Below are 18,577 nucleotides of genomic sequence, written 5' to 3'. Positions count from 1 at the left end.
AAATAACCTCTCTCTCGCCACAGCACGCCGAAGTCATGTACAACTCCGAATGCATAACGTGAATCAGTGTATATGTTGACTTTTTTATTCGTGGCTTGAATACAGGCTTGTGTCAGAGCGATGAGCTCTGCGGCTTGAGCTGACAAAGTATTTATACGATTAGTTTCAATGACTTCAGTATCTGTTGTGACTGCATAAGCGGCTACTAACTCTCCTGTACTTGTTCTCATGCATGAACCATCGACATAAAATGTCAGGTCTGGATCTGACAATGGAACATCGGTCAAGTCTTGTCTGGGTTTTGTCGTTACAGTAATGACTTCAATACAGTCATGAGCTAGTGGGTCTGTTCCGATTACTGGCAAAAGTGTGGCAGGATTCAATGTGTTACAGCGTCTTATTTCTATATGTGGCTGAAACAATGTAAGTTCATACCCTGTAAGTCGTGCTACGGTCAAGTGTTGTGTTTGTGTTCTATTTACAAGAACCTCTACTGCGTGTGGTACTTGAACTGTCAATGGATGTCCTAACACTATGGTATCGCTTTGTCTGATTGCTAAAGCTGTTGCGGCCACTGATTTCAGGCATGCAGGCAAAGCCTGAGCTACGGGATCTAATGTACTAGAAAAATAAGCACATGGTTTGTGTGCTCCTGCTTGTTCCTGTGTGAGTACTGACAAAGCAGTACCTTCGCGTTCTGTAACAAAGAGTGTAAACTGTTTTCTGTAACATGGTGTTGCTAAAACTGGTGCTTGACATAAAGCTTTCTTTAGGTTTTCAAAAGCTTGTGTGTGTTCCTGAGTCCAAGGGAGAACAGTCGATGTGGCTGCCTCCTGGGTAGTCAACTGAATGAGTGGTTTTGCTAGGAATGCATACTGAGGGATCCACTGTCTACAATATGAAGTGAGGCCTATGAAAGCCCGCACCTCCTTTTGTGTCTTGGGTATTGGCATGTTAGCTATCAACTGAATGCGGTCGGGTGTAAGCTGCCTTCCCTCCTTGTCCAGCGAGTGTCCAAGATAAACAACTCGCTGGACACAGAATTGCAGCTTAGAAGGGGACACCTTGTGCCCTTTTTCGGCTAGAAATTGTAAAACTGTCAGTGATGCTTTTTCACATTCAGGTTCGCTTCGGGCGGTGATCAGCAGATCATCGACGTATTGAAGCAGAGCAGTGTTAACTGGCATGTGGATACTGTCAAGTTCTCGTTTCAATGCTTGGCTATAGATGCTGGGGCTTTCTGTAAATCCTTGAGGTGCGCGTGAGAATTTAAAGCTACGTCCATTTAAACTAAATCCGAACAAATATTGGCTTTCCGGATCTATTGGGACACTGAAAAAGGCATTCTTGAGATCGATTACAGTGAAGAATGTCGCTTCGGAATCAATAGCTGTCAGTAATGACGAGATATCTGGGACCACAGGGAATTGTGGCACAATGCATTTGTTTAATTCGCGCAGGTCAATAACCAATCGATATACAGGCGGGGCCTTCGGATCTGTTCGTTTAAGAATCGGTATTATCGGTGAATTACATATATTGGAGTCTGTTTCCACAACTACTCCTTGGGCAATGAGCTCGTCAATGATTTGTAGTAAAGCCACTACAGCATCTGGTGGTAACTTGTATTGTCGCATTCGTGGTAGCACCACTCCTGCCTTTAGTGTGACTCGATATGGTGTAATATTCATGCAACCAACATCAGTAGGGCCTTGTGCCCATAGACGTGTAGGTAAAATCTGTAGTCGGGGATCCATGTCTCTAGATACATAGTGACCTTTAAAATCACGTAAAAACAATCTTACTCCTTCCGGAGAACAACATATTATGGCTCCTAGAGCTTTTAACGTTTTTATTCCTAATAAATTTTCTGGACATGATTTAGTAAGCAGTAAATCTGTAGTTCGGGTCAGAGGTCCTATCGTAAGTGGAAGAGGCTGTGACACTTCATTAACAATAGGTTTGCCTGAAAAACCCAGGGAAATATTCTGTGAGCCTGAGAGGGGTGCCCCTGGAACTTCACTATGTTTTATAGTTGTTCGACTTGCCCCTGTATCGAGTAAAAATTTTCTATCTTGACCTAATAATTTACTATGTACATAAGGTCCTTCTTGATCTACAGGAATCTCGATAAGGGGTAAGTCAACTTCCCTCTCTAGGCTAGTTCATGCGTAACGCTGATACTCGGGATATTCATACTGTGCGGTCTGATACATTTGTCGTGTTGTTGTTTGTGTGGCAGCAACAGGCAATGGGGGTGCAGCTGGCATAAACTGTATTGGCTGTTGTGCGGCTGGCATTGCCTGGACATGCTGTATAGCTCCTTGTTCATTCTGGTCTTGTCTGAGTGGCCGTGATCTTTCTTGTGTTTTACCTATGGCGATGTTATGTTTTAAAACTGGACAATCGTGTACGTAATGGCCTGGCTTTTTACAATAATTGCATGTCCCTTTTACAGGTCCTGCTGAATCGGAATGTGTCATACCCTTTTTATGTCCTTCAGCTGGAACTGTCTGGGAAACTAGCATTTTCATTTTTGTGTCTTTCATGCGTCTGTGTTCATGTTCTTGTTCCTCTTTAATTCTATTGTGGTGGTACTGTAACATTTGTAACATTTGTGTTGGAGTGTTACCTTGCCAGGTACTTTCGAATTTTAATACTCTATTCTTTACTGGAGGCAGAGCATTTTCTACTAATTTTGTTACAAACAGATGTGGGTATGATTCGCTACTTGCTTTTATGCCACTATTTATACCAAAACATTTTTCAAAACGGGCATAGTAATCACTAGTGTCTTCATCTTGCTTCTGTTTACAGGCTGAAATGGTACCACAATCTTCCTTCTTCGTAGTTAATAAACGTGGCAGTACCTGTACTAGTAGTCCTGGTAATGCCTTAGTTTTGTCCCCAAGCCCCGAACCTGGACCTCGGGCTCTTTCTTCTGCTTCTAATGCTGACCATTCTATCTTTTGATCACCTACCTCCCACTCTTTTTCTTTGAGTTTCTCATAAATGCCAGCAGGCATCAACACCTTTAATATTGTCATAATGTCGGGGTAGGTATACTCTCCCATGAGTAACATGTCTTTAATTTCTCGGTGAAACCCCGCTGGGTCCTTGTCATGACTGGGTACTACTTTCTTCATTTCTAATAATTCTATTTTCGATATAGGCGTATATACAAATACGCGTTTAAACTCATTGTCCTCACCCTTTATTGGGTGCACTTCTCGTAAGGGATTCTGTCTATCTATGTGGTACGTAGTTCTTTCCTTGACGGACAATGGAACATGTTCTGAACATACGAAAAGAATATACTGCTTTCTTGATTCTAGAATTTCTTTAATTAATTCAGTACCTGGACCTCTCCATTTATTCATAAGTAATTCAGTCAGTATGTCAGGCAAGGGACCAGGGTCCGAATGCTGACTCCGATACAGTATAATGAGTTGTTGGATCATATAAATCCCAGCTAACCTTTGTTCATCTGGGGTAAGATTCAAAAATGTGCGTACTACTGTATCATCACTATATTTTCCGGGACTGTCCACCCAATGGACAGCTGCCCTGGCTAAATCTTGTTCATCCATAGAATCGAGGAAATGATAACCCCTTCGTTCTTGGAGTAGTTTGTCGGCGGTTTGGAACGAATGCTCGTTAGACCTTATATTAATTATAGGTATTTGAAAATTCCTGCTATGGTCTGGACACGTCGGATGCATTGGGTCAGTATGATATCTAGTCTGATTCCTATTACAAGATCTTCCTCTACCTACATAGGCTATGGTGTCTGACTGTCCTGTGGGCAGTCCTGGCCCTTCTTCCTCGTTTTGTTCGGACTCGTCTGTCTCTAATCTCTCTTCGTGTAGGCGTTCTATTTCTTTACGGATCTTTCGGCACATGGCTATTATACAATTTTGTTTATCATGTCTCCCTTCTGATATATTCTGGCTCCATCTTGTAAGAATTCTCATGGCTTCCGGGTCTACCCCCGGTCGGTCTTGATTTCTGATCACACAGTTTATGAGGAAACGTAACAGTTCCCCCTGTATCTCTACTTTCTGGTATTCCATAGCTCTGTAAATACATTCTGGATCTCGCCCCGTTTGGACAAAATGATATATATTATCTAGATGCGCAGTCATTCCTGGTAACTTCGCTAAATACACTGCGGCTCGTCTGATACGCAATGATGCTAGGGTCATTTCGTCCTCTTTTCCAGGCACCGGGTCATATCTACAATCTATAAGAAGTTCCTTAAGCGCACGGGCACTAAGGAGTTTGGGTGTACGTGAATGCGCTGACTCTTGAAAAGTAAGTTTATTTATTCTGGGTGGTGTAGAAAAGACATTGGTAGCTCCTCCCGCGGCTCCATCTGGGGCGTCGGGTGTAAAAGGATTCGTTGAACGTGACACAGCAACTACAGGTGTGGACACAGCCATAGAAGTAGCTGTAGGAGCGGATACAGAAACAGATGTGCTTGCCGGAACTTGTGACTCGATTTGTTGCTGCAGGGATACGGGTACTGGATCTTGGCGTTGAACCTCCCTGGTAGGCGGTCTACGTGGGGCGGAATTGGCATACTCGGGAGCTGCGTCATCTAAATAAGAGGAAAGAAAAACATCTTCTGCGGTTCTAGGATGCCCCTTAGGATGTACCTTTATTGGGAACAATGGGGTTGGCAAGTCTTTTGGCGTTTCCGGAGTAGCCTTAGGTAATCCTTCGGCCAGAAGGGGATACATTCCATTCATAAGGGCATTTCTTTGTCTGTCTACTTGTTCTGATTTCACTCGGATACCTTCCTCAATTAATAGATTCTCTCGAACTTTATTGGAATTCTCTTTACTCTTCTCTTCCTGTCTACGTGCTTTTTCTGTTCGTCTATGTGATTCTTTACGCCATAATTCAACGGCGTCTTTCTGTGACTGTCTGACTTTCCTTTTCCATAACTCTTCCTCGACTTTCATGATGCACTCTGCATCCCAGGTCCCTGCTGTGGGCCACCTCTGACTTTCTGGTAATCCCTTGGTATAGTCTACCCATAGATCAAGAAATAATATGGCGTCTAATCCATGTTTATGATACATAAAGTGCCCTGGGGTGTCCCTAGGAGGAATAGGGACGGCTTCTTCGAGAACCCCTTTTCTGGTAGTGATCTGTCTTAATTTCGAAAAGAACGGCATATTGAGAACTGACCTTATACTTGATTTTGACCTGATACTTGAATTTGAACAGACTTAATACAATAAACACGATAATGAACAGTCATTCATACCACGATATACTTAAACACTTCAAACATTTAACATTAAACCTTTAACTGAAACAACAATGATGATCGTCTGCATGACTAATCACCAAGCTTAATTCTCGACAATAACTAGATAAATAACTAGACACTTCGGAATACTTCGGAATACTGCTAAACAGTACAGATACACTGCTAAAACAGTGCAGACCGGATTTGTGTACCCAAACCCGTCTTGACCGGCACAACCTATGTGCACGTCAGAAATGCCTCCCCAGCAATGGTACTCACCGGGTAGCTTCGGAAACGGAAGGCCTCAGTAACTTGAACTTGACTCGGATTTGGACTGGACTCAACTCGACTCGTCGGACACTGGACTTGACGTCGGACTGGTGGGTCTCTGTATACCTCGGATCTTGCTCTCTCAGCTAGGCTCTGGTCGGGATACTTCGCACTTCTCACCGCCTCGTCTGGGTGTTGATTGCAGTCTCAGTCGCCCCCGCTTGACCGGAGGGAGATACAGGAAATCCTGCTGGTACGCGTTATTGTCCGTCCAGCTGTGGCAGGAGACCGGGCCTGCAACGCACCGCCGGCGCGTGAGATGAGAAAGTGTCCCTGTTCGGGCGCCATCATGTGGTAAATATTTCTCCTTTACCGGGACTGAATTTGATACAGGAACATAGTAAAATAGCTCAATGAAATGAGAGGCAGAATCCGTGATATTAGAGTCTCAGAATGGGCTTTATTCCAATAAGCGATTATAATCGGATGCTTCAAGTTCCATCACCACGGGAGTTCAGGAAGTGAAGTACATACTTTATTGACAAGCAGTAACTTTTATAATACATACATCATAATGAAGTGAATACAGTAGGCATAACAATTGATAAGGACATTGACGTTTTGGTGTGCGTAGCCGAAAATGGGTGTAATAATGAGTAATAAGGAACATGATTGGCTATGATGTAATACATAGGTGGATCTATAAGATAATACTTGGCATTGATGCGCGCGCAGCAGTCTGACGTGTAATTGACGTGTAACTAGGGGGTGACGAGGACTTGACATTTAGCTCTACGTGTGGAGACAAGAAGTCTGGGGGGTCAAGTCAACCTAATCCCAAATCATATCTACATCCTATGTTTAAAGAACTATGTTATCCACAAAAGAAGGACTCTCGGACAGAATCTATTCTATACTGACTGTGCGTGCGTGTACAAGCGTCTAGGTGTCTACACTGAATGCGAGGGGGTAGGAATATTCCATGGTAACAGGGCTATGAATTACTCGCATGAGGACAGAGAAGATGGGCCTTTTTGCTTGGTAACTGGAAGAATGTTTACTTAAGCTACTAGGCAGGAATGCATCGGCTGAGGGGGAAGCAGATAATTCGAAGGTGAAATACAGTTCTTGGCAGAGAATAGGCTGATGTCAGGCTTCGTGAGCCGCGCAGAGAATGAGACAAAGTTCATGGTCACGGATGCAGGCTTGAACTGGAGTTTTCAGAGGCAGAAGGCAAAAGGAGTTCGATGACAGAATCAGGGCCTACTTGCCTGAACTGAAAAATGGCATAAGTGAACCATATAAAGCCGGTGGCCTTTCATATTTATAAATGGAATATCCAGCCCATTTATGGCGGATCTGACAGAGGACATGTTGACGGTGGACGCACATGTGTTTGCGTCATCAAAACTGGAACTGGAGGGATCATACATGTACTTGCGACATGCACATAGAACCGTTGGGGTCCAAGATAGGGGACATAACTGACCAGAAAAATCCATATTTCCACAGAAGAAAGAAGGATGGTTGGACATAAAGACATATAGGTAAGTAAACACAGTGGGGGCGGATGGGAACAGTTGGGTAGATCTACAATTAGCTAGTAAGGAAGCGGGGTAGAGAGATAGTGAGGTCGGTTGATTAAAGATCTATAGTGAGCCCAAAGCACTGCAGGTAGACAAGTGATTCCTGTAATTCCTGGTTGTTCAATTCCGTGTAGATGTTGATAGGAGAGAGCATCTGAGGAGGATCTGTGAGCATGTAATGATCTGCCAGCAGTCTGTTTGGGAAAGGATTTCTGAGATCTTGTCAACTTGTTTGGAGACAGCAATGTGGTGAGGTCGGATGGTGGTTGACCTTGCAGGACCTTGGAAACAAAGAATAGAGTCTCAAACTCGGGGCCATATTTATTAGATTTGTGGCGCAGGGCATTGCATCAAGTCGCCCTATAGCCCTGCGTCACAGGTAAAGGACAGGAATGCGCTGTATTTATCTAACATGACAAATTCCTGTGCTTTCCCCCTGTGCTGGTGCCATTTAGGCAGCCAAGTGCCAATGCAGGTCCAAGGGTGCCTGTGTTGTAGGCAGCATTGTTATTGTGAAGGAAGGGGCACAAAAACAATCCTGAGAGGCTTGCTCCTCTTTCTATGTCTGCTTCGGAACGAGGAGAAATAAACATATTTCTCCTCGTTATGCCTCTCCTAGGGAGGCGTATCCTTTTGGTGCATTCCCAGGTTTACAAGTCCTTGTAAATCTGGGAATGAGTCAAACACCATGGGAGTTGTGTAGAGAACACCCACCCTAAAACCCATGCAATGCCTCCCTTGCGCAGAGTAAAGCTACGCAGCAATTTGCGCTCCGTTGCATTACTCCTGATTTGTTACGCCATGCAAAGTGGCATTTTGTGGCTTCATAAATCTGACTTAAAGGTTTGCGTCACGCATGTACCACATTGCGTGGTGCAAGCTCTAATAAATATGCCCATATGTCTTTTGCTTAGCGTGGAACTTATGTGGAGACAACAGTGCAGGCATTGTGGTCTGTGTACATCAGACCAAGGACAGATGGGCATTATCAGTTTGCAGTTTTTAGGATTTGGCAATAGAGTTGGCGAGAATGCCACCAAATACTGCGTTGCAGCATTCAATTCCAGCAGTCGATTCTGGAGATCACTAGCCAGCACAAGTATAATCCATAGGGATACGTTCAACAGGGGGAGGACTGCCTGAAGGACATGCAGATGATGAAATACATTTTGGGACTTTTATACCTGTGAAAACATTGATATATTGGCATTTAGATCAACACCAAAGTTGAAGACATATTATAAAGGGCATGATGGTGGCCCATGAATAGAGTCCAGTGCAATGGCAGAAGGAGGAAGGGTTGCCTTGTTACAATCGTATTATCTCAGTTCTGGAGACTTTAAGATAGATTCAGCAGTGGTAAATCACAAGCCATCTTATAATTTGCAAACAATCACTCATTCATTGTAGATTTTGATGTGAATGAGTCTCATCAACGTACACATGGTCGCTGTTGGACTTGGCACTCTCTGCAGGGTCATCCCCAAACTTTTTTGCTTTCACCCACCTGTTTTCTGAACACATTTTTTGGGGCCTTTAGGTCTCTGCACATCTTACCACTGCTAACCAGTGCTAAAGTGCTTGTGCTATTTCCTTAAAACATGGTATACATCCAATTAGCATATTTAATTAATGCATAAGTCCCTAGTAAAGTGGTACTACATGTGCCCAGGGCCTGTAAATTAAATGTTACTAGTGACTGCGTTGTAATGGATGTTTCCCGTGCCACCCACTTAAGTATTTTTTAAACATGTCTCAGGCCCTCCATTACAACCTGTGTGCAGTCTTTAAACTGCCATGTTGGACTGGCAAAATAAACCTCTTGGCAGTCCAGAACCTCCCTTTTTAATACATATAATCAAGCCCTTGGGTAGGTCTTACACAGTGCAGAGGGCAGGGAGCAGTGCATTTAAAAAGTTGGACATGTATTTTTACGTTTTACATGTCCTGGTAGTGAAAAATGCTTAAATGTGTTTCTCACTACTGTGAGGCCTATGTCTCCTATAGGTTAACATTGGGTTATCTTGTTACATTTATTACGTGATAACTCTGGGTTGGGAGCAGGTAGACAGATTATTTTTGGTGCTTATAGAATTGTAATTAAAAGCCGTCTTTAATGGTCAAGTCGGATTCCTAATCACAATTCTGAAAATGCCACTTTTAGAAAGTTTCCTGTCCCAACCATTTGGTGCCTGCAGCCAGCTTCTGGGTCACATGACCAGTTGTAGCTGGCAGATGGTCAGTGGCTCCCAGAGAGTGAGACAAAGGATAGATAGGCATTGGCAGGATGGGCCACTCTGAGTTAACGAGGGAGAGGAACTCACCTACCAGACTTGCACATCACAAAGGTGCTGTTGAGCACCCTCGCAAAGTGGCTTGACACCAGTCTATTGTGACCCCAGACAATCTGGGACCAAGTCAGGGAGGCAGGAAATGCCAAGCTCCTCGAGGGGGAGGGGACTTGAAACCTCTGGAAGTTTCTCCTGCTTCAAAGTGGGCCCCTGGCATAACTATTGGACCTTTGACCTCAACTCTTCAGTAAACTCATAGACCTGTGGATTCTGCCAAGTAGAAGGACTGCTGTGCTCAAAGGACTGCTAATCTTCTGGACTGCTGCCCTGATGGACTGCTGCCCTGCTGCCCTGCTGTGCTGAACTGTGCCCTCTTGCCTTGGTGAGAAGGACTGGATATGCTTCTATAAACCCAGAACCACAATGTGACTCCAAGGGTTAGTTGGCTGATCTCCTGATCAGAAACCTCAGGGACATAAAAGGCTTCCAACAAACTTGATCCGAGCACCTGGACTCTGCCATCTGTGAGCCCTGCCTTCCCAAGTGGTGCCACCCCAGTACTGGCCTGAAGGTGCCTTGCTAGTTTATCTGTGGCATCTCCTCCATGGCGCATCTCCTGCAGAACCGGCCCATCACCTATGCTGCTTGACGCATCACCCTCAGAACCGATTCATCACCTCTAATGCGCGGACTTCCCAAACGCAAGGATCCCGCATCACCTACAGCAGCCCATTGGAACAGCCGCTGCATGACGCATCTCCACCCAATGCAGCCCGTCACATTTCGCAGCTTTAAGGTGCTCTTGTTCAGCGGGCCTAACTGGTTCGCAAAAGTTTCCAACAACTACTGTATAATCGTATAAAAGCCAGACACAGATATCTAGAATTAGAGTGGACCATCACGTCAGGCTACATCGGGACAGGCTGGGCACAACCGCACCCACTTTAACTGACCACTGTTGGGCAGTAATCATCCTTTGCTGGCTGTTTGTCTGTGTTTATCACATCTGCCATTGTAGGACGAGAACAGTTGGCTTGCTATTCAATTGAACATAAACCTTATTCTTCTAAACAGGCATGCAGGAGTGAACCATCTCTGGACCTTGAAATAGGTTTTTATCTGCTAATATGCTAGAATGAGTTAGTGCTTAGAAGTAGCAGAATGAGGGTGGTAATGCTTTAGAACACAAAGGACCCGATTCACAAAGAGACTTATGATTCATAAAGTTACAAGTGCTAAATCTCTGTACTCGGGGTAGAGTCTCCGCACTCGTGGCGGAATCTCCGCACTAAGCACTGCACTGCGGAGATTCCCTGAAGGCTTAGATACCACACTCATAATTTTAAGAGTTGTAAGTGCCTTTGGGAGTCGGGCCCACAGCAACTTTGTTGGAGTTCTATCTGTTGGTTACGCTTTTGGTCCACTTTATTACTGTCTTATTGTTTATCTTTATTGTGGTTATAATCCATATAGTGTGCTGTAGGTTAAGATTTTGATTTTAAAACAAATATAAACAAATGCATTTCCCATTTTCTAGTGTCCTTAAGCGTGTTATTCTTTAACGAAAGAGGGCTTGGTGTTCCACTAAGTGTCCCTGCTAAGTCTCATGGGACTGATCGTTTCCTGATTTCTTATTCGAGTTGGCACATTAACAGAGTCCTTGGTGCCACAGGGGATAGAAAACCAACTCTATGATTCTAGAACTAGAAAACGTATCACGTGTGGGGCATACCCATTGAAGATAAATAAGTGTGAGACCGGCTAGACCTGGTGAGACTTGTTTGACAGACAGATAGAGGAATGAAGACAAGAGAAGGTTCTCTAAACAGAAAAACACAGATGAAGAAAGAGCACACAAGTGAAGGACAGTTTGATAGGCAGACAAGAGGAGGATGAAAGGCAGCAATTAAACATAACCTAAGGACAAGCTTCAAAAGATAGAGGTACGGGGAATTTGCAGAGAAAGTGGTCTATGATCAGACCGACAGAGGGAACTGAATGGAAAGAGGGATGGATAGACTGACAAACTTTCACTTTGAGGACTTCCCCAGATATTCACATTCAGTAGGTATTTAGGGACAAATGTGAAGCTGATGTCAGACACTGTTTTGTTTTTTTAAAACATTTATTTAACATTTTCCATCACAAGAGCAAGAGCAACACAGTATATTTTGAAAGAAAACCAAGTGAGATGATTTTGGTTAAGAAACTGAACAGGCACCCCCGCACCTAGGGGAGGGGCGACCTTAGTTGCTCCACGAGACTGAGCCTCCTCCGGGGCAGCTAACAAAGGGGGCGGATTGAAGGAGGAGGGCCGGTGATGTCATCAGGGTGCGCAGGAATTCCTGGGAGGGTTATTTAAAGATGCGCCCTGGGGTGTTCGGCCTCTTTGTCCCCTCAGTATTCCGGCAAGCTGCAGAGGCGCGTCTTTGACCACCCACCCGGCAGAAGAGCGAGGCTTCGCGGAGCACTGACAGTTAACAACAAAGGGGGATGCACAATAATAGAAGTTCAGCGACTGAATGGACCCCGTGAGGGGGTAGGATCCACGTGTACAGAGGGTAGGCGGAAAAGGGGGACTGACCTGCCGGTGGTCCTGGGCTCTACTACCCTAACCCGAAACGTATGGACTGAGTGGAACCTTGGGGAGGCTGCCTGTGTTCAGGTGCACCGGTGGGCTGATGCGCTATGCGGGGCCCTGGATTTCAAGTAATGCAACTTTTAGCTGTAGTACGTTGGGGCCTGCCGGCACAATGTGCGCAGCTGAGTGGGGAGCTTGGTGGGCTGAGTCGGCCAAGTTCATCTGTACGGCCAAGCTCAAGTGCCGGTGTAATGTCGTGCCTAATTTTCTTACTGCCTTTGACATGTTGTTGCCGCTAAAGTGTACGGCCAAACTGAAGTTCAAGTGTAATGTCGTGCCTAATGTACTTAATGTCTTTGACAGATTGATGCGGCTAAAGCATGATGCTGTGAATAATTATACAAACAGGATGGTTTTCTCATAATGGTCTGTGATGAATTACCTGGTTCGATGTGAATAAAAAGGCTACGCCGTGGACAACATGCTCCGATTCTGAGAGTTCTTGGGCATAGCGGGGTGGAAAAGGGTCAGAAATGGGGAGGAGTGAATGTCGCGTTGTGCGCATACTATGTGTTGTCTATCAGGCTTGCATATAAGATCATGCTGGTCCAGGTTACTTCCTGTGCAGGTCTCCGGTACCTGCCAATGAGTGTGATGTGTACTAATGCAAAACAAAAAGATTTTAAAATAGATTGGTAGATAGATGGGTGGATGAAAACACCATCCACTCACTATTTAGTATCTGCCACTGACCTGCAGGTCACCAGTGTGAATGGAAGCAACTGTCTTTTCCACTTTTAGAACGGTAGTTTTGCTATTCATACAGGCCGCAGGCCCAGCTCTCGCTATGCTGTTGCACCTTCTGCTTCCTCCCCTTTTCTCTGAGTGCTTTCTCCTTCCTCTCCCCTGTTTTACTGAGTGCTCTCTGTTGCTTTTGCCTCGCTTTACTGCTTTCTCCTTCCTTTCCCCCTGTTTCATTGAGTGCTTCCTCCTGCTTTTGCCTCGTTTTCTACTGCTTTTTCCTTTCTTTCTCCCATTTTTCTCGGTGCTTTCTTCTGCTTCTTTCTCATTTTTTACTGCTTTCTCCTTCCTTTCCCCTTTCTCCTGCTTGTGTCGCATTTTTTTACTGCTTTATCTTTTCTCTCCTCCCATTCTTCTAAGTGCTTTCTCCTGCTTTTCCCTCGTTTTTCACTGCTTTTCCTTGTTTTTTCCTCATTTGCAGGTCCCACCTGCCACCTGTTTTCCTGCCTCCTGTTTTGCCCTGCCAGCAGCCTCCCACCTCTCAGGACCTACTTAATGGAGGCAGCATTGCAACCCCAGGCCCAGCTCTCCCGAGCTGCTGCACCGCTCTGCTACCTTCCCGTTTCTCTGAGTGCTTTCTCCTGCTTGTGGCTCGTTTTCTACTGCTTTCTCCTTCCTTTTCCCCTTTTCTCTGAGTGCTTTCTCCTGCTTGTGCCTCGTTTTCTACTGCTTTCTCCTTCCTTTCCCCTGTTTTTCTGAATTCTTTCTCCAGCTTCTCTCTTGTTTTTTTATTGCTTTCTCCTTCCTTTCCACATTTTTCTGAGTGCTCTCCTTCTCATTTGTTTTTCACTTCTTACTCCTTCCTTTCCACATTTTTCTGAGTGCTCTCCTTCTCATTTGGTTTTCACTTCTTACTCCTTCCTTTCCCCATTTTTCTGAGTGCTCTCTCCTGCTTCTTCATTTTTTACTGCTTTCCCCCCCGTTTATCGCCTGCTTTCTACTGCTTTTTCCTTGTTTTCACTGCTCCATGGCTGTTTCAAATAAAAAGAGCACAGCAAAGCAGCTAGCAACTCCAGTGCCTTGAGACCCTCACAGGCGATTTGCTCCGTTTTATAAATCCTGATTGATTGATTGATACAGGAAGTCATGGCTTCTATCTCCCATAGTACTGAGAATGTAGAGTTCGAGATAAGTCCCATAAGTGACCTACCATCTGAAGCCTCAGCTCAGTGCATGTTCTGTACATGAAAAGTGACCCATGAATCCCAACATTAACCATCCAGAAGAAGAATATTTGTTAGTAAAAGATGGAATGTACACAAATTACCGCTGAACTACTTTGTATAAATTTAACATTTAAGATGCAAAAAGTGTTCAAATACATCACAAAATTATTGGTTCACTAAGATCATAACTTATTGGAATGTGTTTCCAACTCCTGTAAGTAATTCAATTGTTCCTTCTCTTGTAGGATGCCTGGTAGGAGATTCCATTTTTTTCAACAAGCACCCGCTGCCGTCTGAATTGTGTCAAACGTCTTGCGCAGCATTGCTCACAACCCTTGTAAAGATGACTTTGCACACATCACTCCAGTCATCATGGCTGAATACAGAGAAAGAAAAGACCAAGGTTTAGGCCTCTGAGATGGACAACTTTGAACAGAACCTCATCTTCTGGATGACTACTCCCTTGGGTACCTTCATCATCCTGGCCAATCTCTTCATCATCGTGGGTATCGTCTTTAATCGGAAGCTCTACAACACCACCAACTACTTCTTTCTCAGCCTGTTGTCAGCTGATTTCTTCACTGGTGTGGCCCTGCCTGTCATCCCCCGGATGAGATCTGACAAAGACCTGGGATTTCATGGGTGTCTTCTGGTCTACATCTTGCCCAACTTCTTCTTCCTTACATTCCTGGCCAACCTCCTAATGGTGCATTATGAGAAATACGTATGCATTTTATATCCCTTGCACTACCAGAACCTCTGGGTCCACCGCTGTGTACCGCTTGCCCTGCTTTTAGTGTGGACTTTGCCTTTGATCTATGCCTCTTTGCCAATGGTTGGGTGGAATAATTGGAATGTTAATGCCACTTGCGGGTCCCGATATGTCTTTCAAAAAGCCTACCTTTACTTGGAGATATATGGGTTCCTCATCCCTGCCATTCTGGCGACAGTATTCATCACCGTCAAAGTTCTCATTGTGGCCAGACGGCATCATAAAGACATCAAGAAACTCCATCGCTCAGTGCAGCGAGGGGGGTGCTCTGAGCTGGAGCAGCAAATGGACCTCAGGTACGCCAAGTGCATTGCCAGTGTGTCACTGACCTTCCTGGTCTGCTGGGTACCGTACATCGCCTGCCTCCATGTCTCACTGCTGGCCATGGAGCAGTACCATATCAGCTGGCTAACTCTGGTCATCCTCACCTGTGTGGGCAGCGGTAGCACCGCTGTCATCCCCATTATCCTGGGGCTGAGCAACAGGCAGTACACAGAACTGTGGAGGAAAGCTTGTGACAGGTGCTGCCTGGTGTGGCGCAAGCCCCCGCAGCACCCTGCTACCATTACAGAGGTGAGACCTGGAAAAACAGAAGATCTGTTGACCCAACAAGCCAGCACAACCTGATAATCCCGGTCATGGCTTTGACGGAGAAATAAGGGGTTTGTCTAAAGCGCATTGGATTTTGGGATGATGGTGAAACCATGGAGGTGCATAGTCTCAGTGGACATGCCATGATTGTTGTTCACATCACCTTCCTAAAAGTCTGGGCTGTGAAGGTCTGTTTCCGTGTCCATCTTCAACCAGCCTGTAAAGCTTTTAGGATTGCACCATTGCTCCTTACGTAGCTTTTTGACCAAACATTGTGCAATCATTGCACGAGCGCAGTGCACCAGAGACATTGAGTGGGTGGCCGGGGTTAATGCTAAGGCTTTTCGCTGCACCCGTTGAGGGATAGAATTGTACAGGTAGTTGTGCAAAGTACCACTCAAGTGGAAGTTCAGTGAAAATTAGCTGAGGCTCAGGGTCAATGTAAGGTTGCCACATGGCCAATGTAAGGCTGCCACATAACCAACGTAAGGTTGCCACATTTTGCCTGAGACAAATTATGCTGCGTGGCCTGTTCAGACACAAAGACACTCTACACTTCAATGGGGCAAGGGTGATGGGCTTGGCCATGATTGAACAAAGGGAAATGTAGGGTCTTTTCTTGACTATGCTGCGGGGCTCTCCCTAAATACATTGTTGCAGTAACGGGTCTTTTCTTGACTATGCTGCGGGGCTCTCCCTAAATATATTGTTGCAGTAATCTGTCCTGAGAACGCTGTGAGAGTGAGCAAAGTCCACCCAGTTACAAAGTAGAAGTACTGTCTATTCTGGTCTACAATTCTGGTAGCTCTTTTTCCTTCCTTATCAAACAGTAGGGGCGGCTGATCTGCCTGCAGCTGTACTTAGAGATTTGACTAGTCTGTCACCAATCATTTTTTACTGTGGGAGGCAGGGTATTGATCTTTGATTACTCTATGTGGGTGGGTAATCTGTCCGTGGATGATGTCTGTTTGTGATTACTGAGTGTGTCTTGAGGAATCTGTCCCTGGCAGCAAAGTGTGAGGTGGTGAGGGGTCAGCCACTGTTTACAGTGTGAGATGAGGGGTCTGGCCCTGATTACACTGGGTTTGGAGGTAAAGGGTCTGGCCCTGATTACATTGGGTTTGGAGGTAAAGGGTCTGGCCCTGATTACATTGGGTTTGGAGGTAAAGGGTCTGGCCCTGATTACACTGGGTTTGGAGGTAAAGGGTCTGGCCCTGATTACACTGGGTTTGGAGGTGAGGGGTATGGCCCTGATTACACTGGGTTTGGAGGTGAGGGGTCTGGCCCTGATTACACTGGGTTTGGAGGTGAGGGGTATGGCCCTGATTACACTGGGTTTGGAGGTGAGGGGTCTGGCCCTGATTACACTGGGTTTGGAGGTAAAGAGGCTGGCCCTGAGTACACTGGGTTTGGAGGTGAGGGGTCTGGCCCTGATTCCACTGGGTTTGGAGGTAAAGAATCTGGCCCTGAGTACACTGGGTTTAGAGGTGAGGGGTCTGGCCCTTATTACACTGGGTTTGGAGGTAAAGGGTCTGGCCCTGATTCCCCTGGGTTTGGAGGTAAAGAGTCTGACCCTGATTACACTGGGTTTGGAGGTGAGGTGTCTGGCCCTGATTACACTGGGTTTGGAGGTAAAGAGTCTGGCCCTGAGTACACTGGGTTTGGGGGTGAGGGGTCTGGCCCTTAGTACACTGGATTTGGAGGTAAAGGGTCTGGCACTGATTACACTGGGTTTGGAGGTAAAGGGTCTGGCCCTGATTACACTGGGTTTGGAGGTGAGGGGTCTGGCCCTGATTACACTGGGGTTGGAGGTAAGGGGTCTAGCCCTGATTACACTGGGTTTGGAGGTAAAGGGTCTGGCCCTGATTACACTGGGTTTGGAGGTAAACGGCCTGGCCCTGATTACACTGGGTTTGGAGGTAAAGGGTCTGGCCCTGATTACACTGGGTTTGGAGGTGAGGGGTCTGGCTCTGATTACACTGGGTTTAGAGGTGAAGGGGCTGGCCCTGATTACACTGGGTTTGGAAGTGAGGGGTCTGGCCCTTATTACACTGGGTTTGGAGGGGAGGGGTCTGAACCTGATTACACTGGGTTTGGAGGTAAGGAGTCTGGCCCTGATTACACTGGGTATAGAGGTGAGGGGTCTGGCCCTGATTTCCGTGTGTGAGGTGAAGGGTCTGTCCCCGATTACACAGTTTGAGGTGAGTGGTTTGCCTCTGAGTACAGTGTGAGATGAGAGCTCTGGCTCTAAGTGCGCTGTAGGAGGTGAGGAGTCTGTCCCTATTCAAGCTGCAAGAGGTGGTGAGGGTTTCTCTCTGTACGTACTGTGAGCACTGGGTGGTCTCTTCCTGGCTTCTCTGACAACAAGCATTGTCAAAACCATTAGGCCATGTCTTGACAAAGTATGCATTTTGTTTATTCTGTTATTTTTTTGACAACATACGCACTAGGCCTTTAAAGGTTTACAAGTAAACATGTGACCATCTAAAAGTGATACGTTTGCGAAAATTAAAAAAACAAGCCATCACAAAAATAAAAAAGTACAACATTAGAGCAGAAATGAAATTGAAGAGTATCTTTCCAACCCTGGCACTGACGCAAACTACGTTTTAGGTGAATGTGCATTTGCGTACAAGCAAAATGCTGTCACTCATAGTGAAGAGAGCCAATGGCGGCAGTGAACTGATCCAGTGCCCCAGCTGTGGGCTGTGGTGGGAGGAAGCAAAATCTGAAAGACACTTAAACAGAGCAATGGATGAAGAGGGCAAGCAAAGGCTTCTGTATGGAGTCATGCTAGGGTTAGATTAGGTGTAATAGGGATGGGGAGGCTAGGGTCCGAATAAGGGAGGAGGTTAGATAGGGGTATGGCGAGACTAGGGTCGGAAAAAGGGTGAAGGTTAGATAGGGGTGTGGCGAGACTAGGGTCGGAATAATGAAGGAATTAGGGATGGGATGAGCCAAGGGTCAGAGTAAGTATACTGTTTAGGTAGCGGTTGGGTGAGGATATGGGTGCAAAGGTTATATAGGGGTATGGTAATGGTAATGGTAATGGTAAAAGTATTTCTAAAGCGCTAACATTCATCCCGAAGGATATCATGGCGCTAAGATTAGACAAAGTACAGAAAGCTGACAAGGGTAAATAAGAGTTTTAATGAGTGTTAGGGAACAACATGGTTTTAAGTTTTTTTCTAAAGGTGAGGTAGTCATCAGTGAGTCTTAAGTCCGTTGATAGATTGTTCCACAGGTTTGCAGCTAAATG

General features: G+C 45.6%; 1 protein-coding gene across 2 annotated transcripts in view; it reads left to right on the top strand.

Annotated features, from left to right (window-relative positions):
- GPBAR1 (G protein-coupled bile acid receptor 1) overlaps positions 1–17,869 on the top strand; it is a 115,547-nt gene extending 97,678 nt beyond the window's left edge. For both annotated transcript variants that reach the window (XM_085650020.1, XM_085650019.1), the window contains one exon: positions 14,201–17,869. In XM_085650020.1, coding sequence (XP_085506146.1) covers positions 14,374–15,354 — 981 coding nt within the window. In that variant the 5' untranslated portion in view covers positions 14,201–14,373 and the 3' untranslated portion in view covers positions 15,355–17,869. The remainder of the gene's footprint in view (positions 1–14,200) is intronic.
- The last annotated feature ends 708 nt before the right edge of the window (positions 17,870–18,577 follow it).

Source organism: Triturus cristatus, chromosome 3_2 (assembly GCF_964204655.1).
Source record: "Triturus cristatus chromosome 3_2, aTriCri1.1, whole genome shotgun sequence".
In the NCBI taxonomy this organism is placed as follows: domain Eukaryota; kingdom Metazoa; phylum Chordata; class Amphibia; order Caudata; family Salamandridae; genus Triturus; species Triturus cristatus.
The sequence above is the reverse complement of the archived record's forward strand: the minus strand, read 5'-3'. Positions and strand labels throughout refer to the sequence as shown.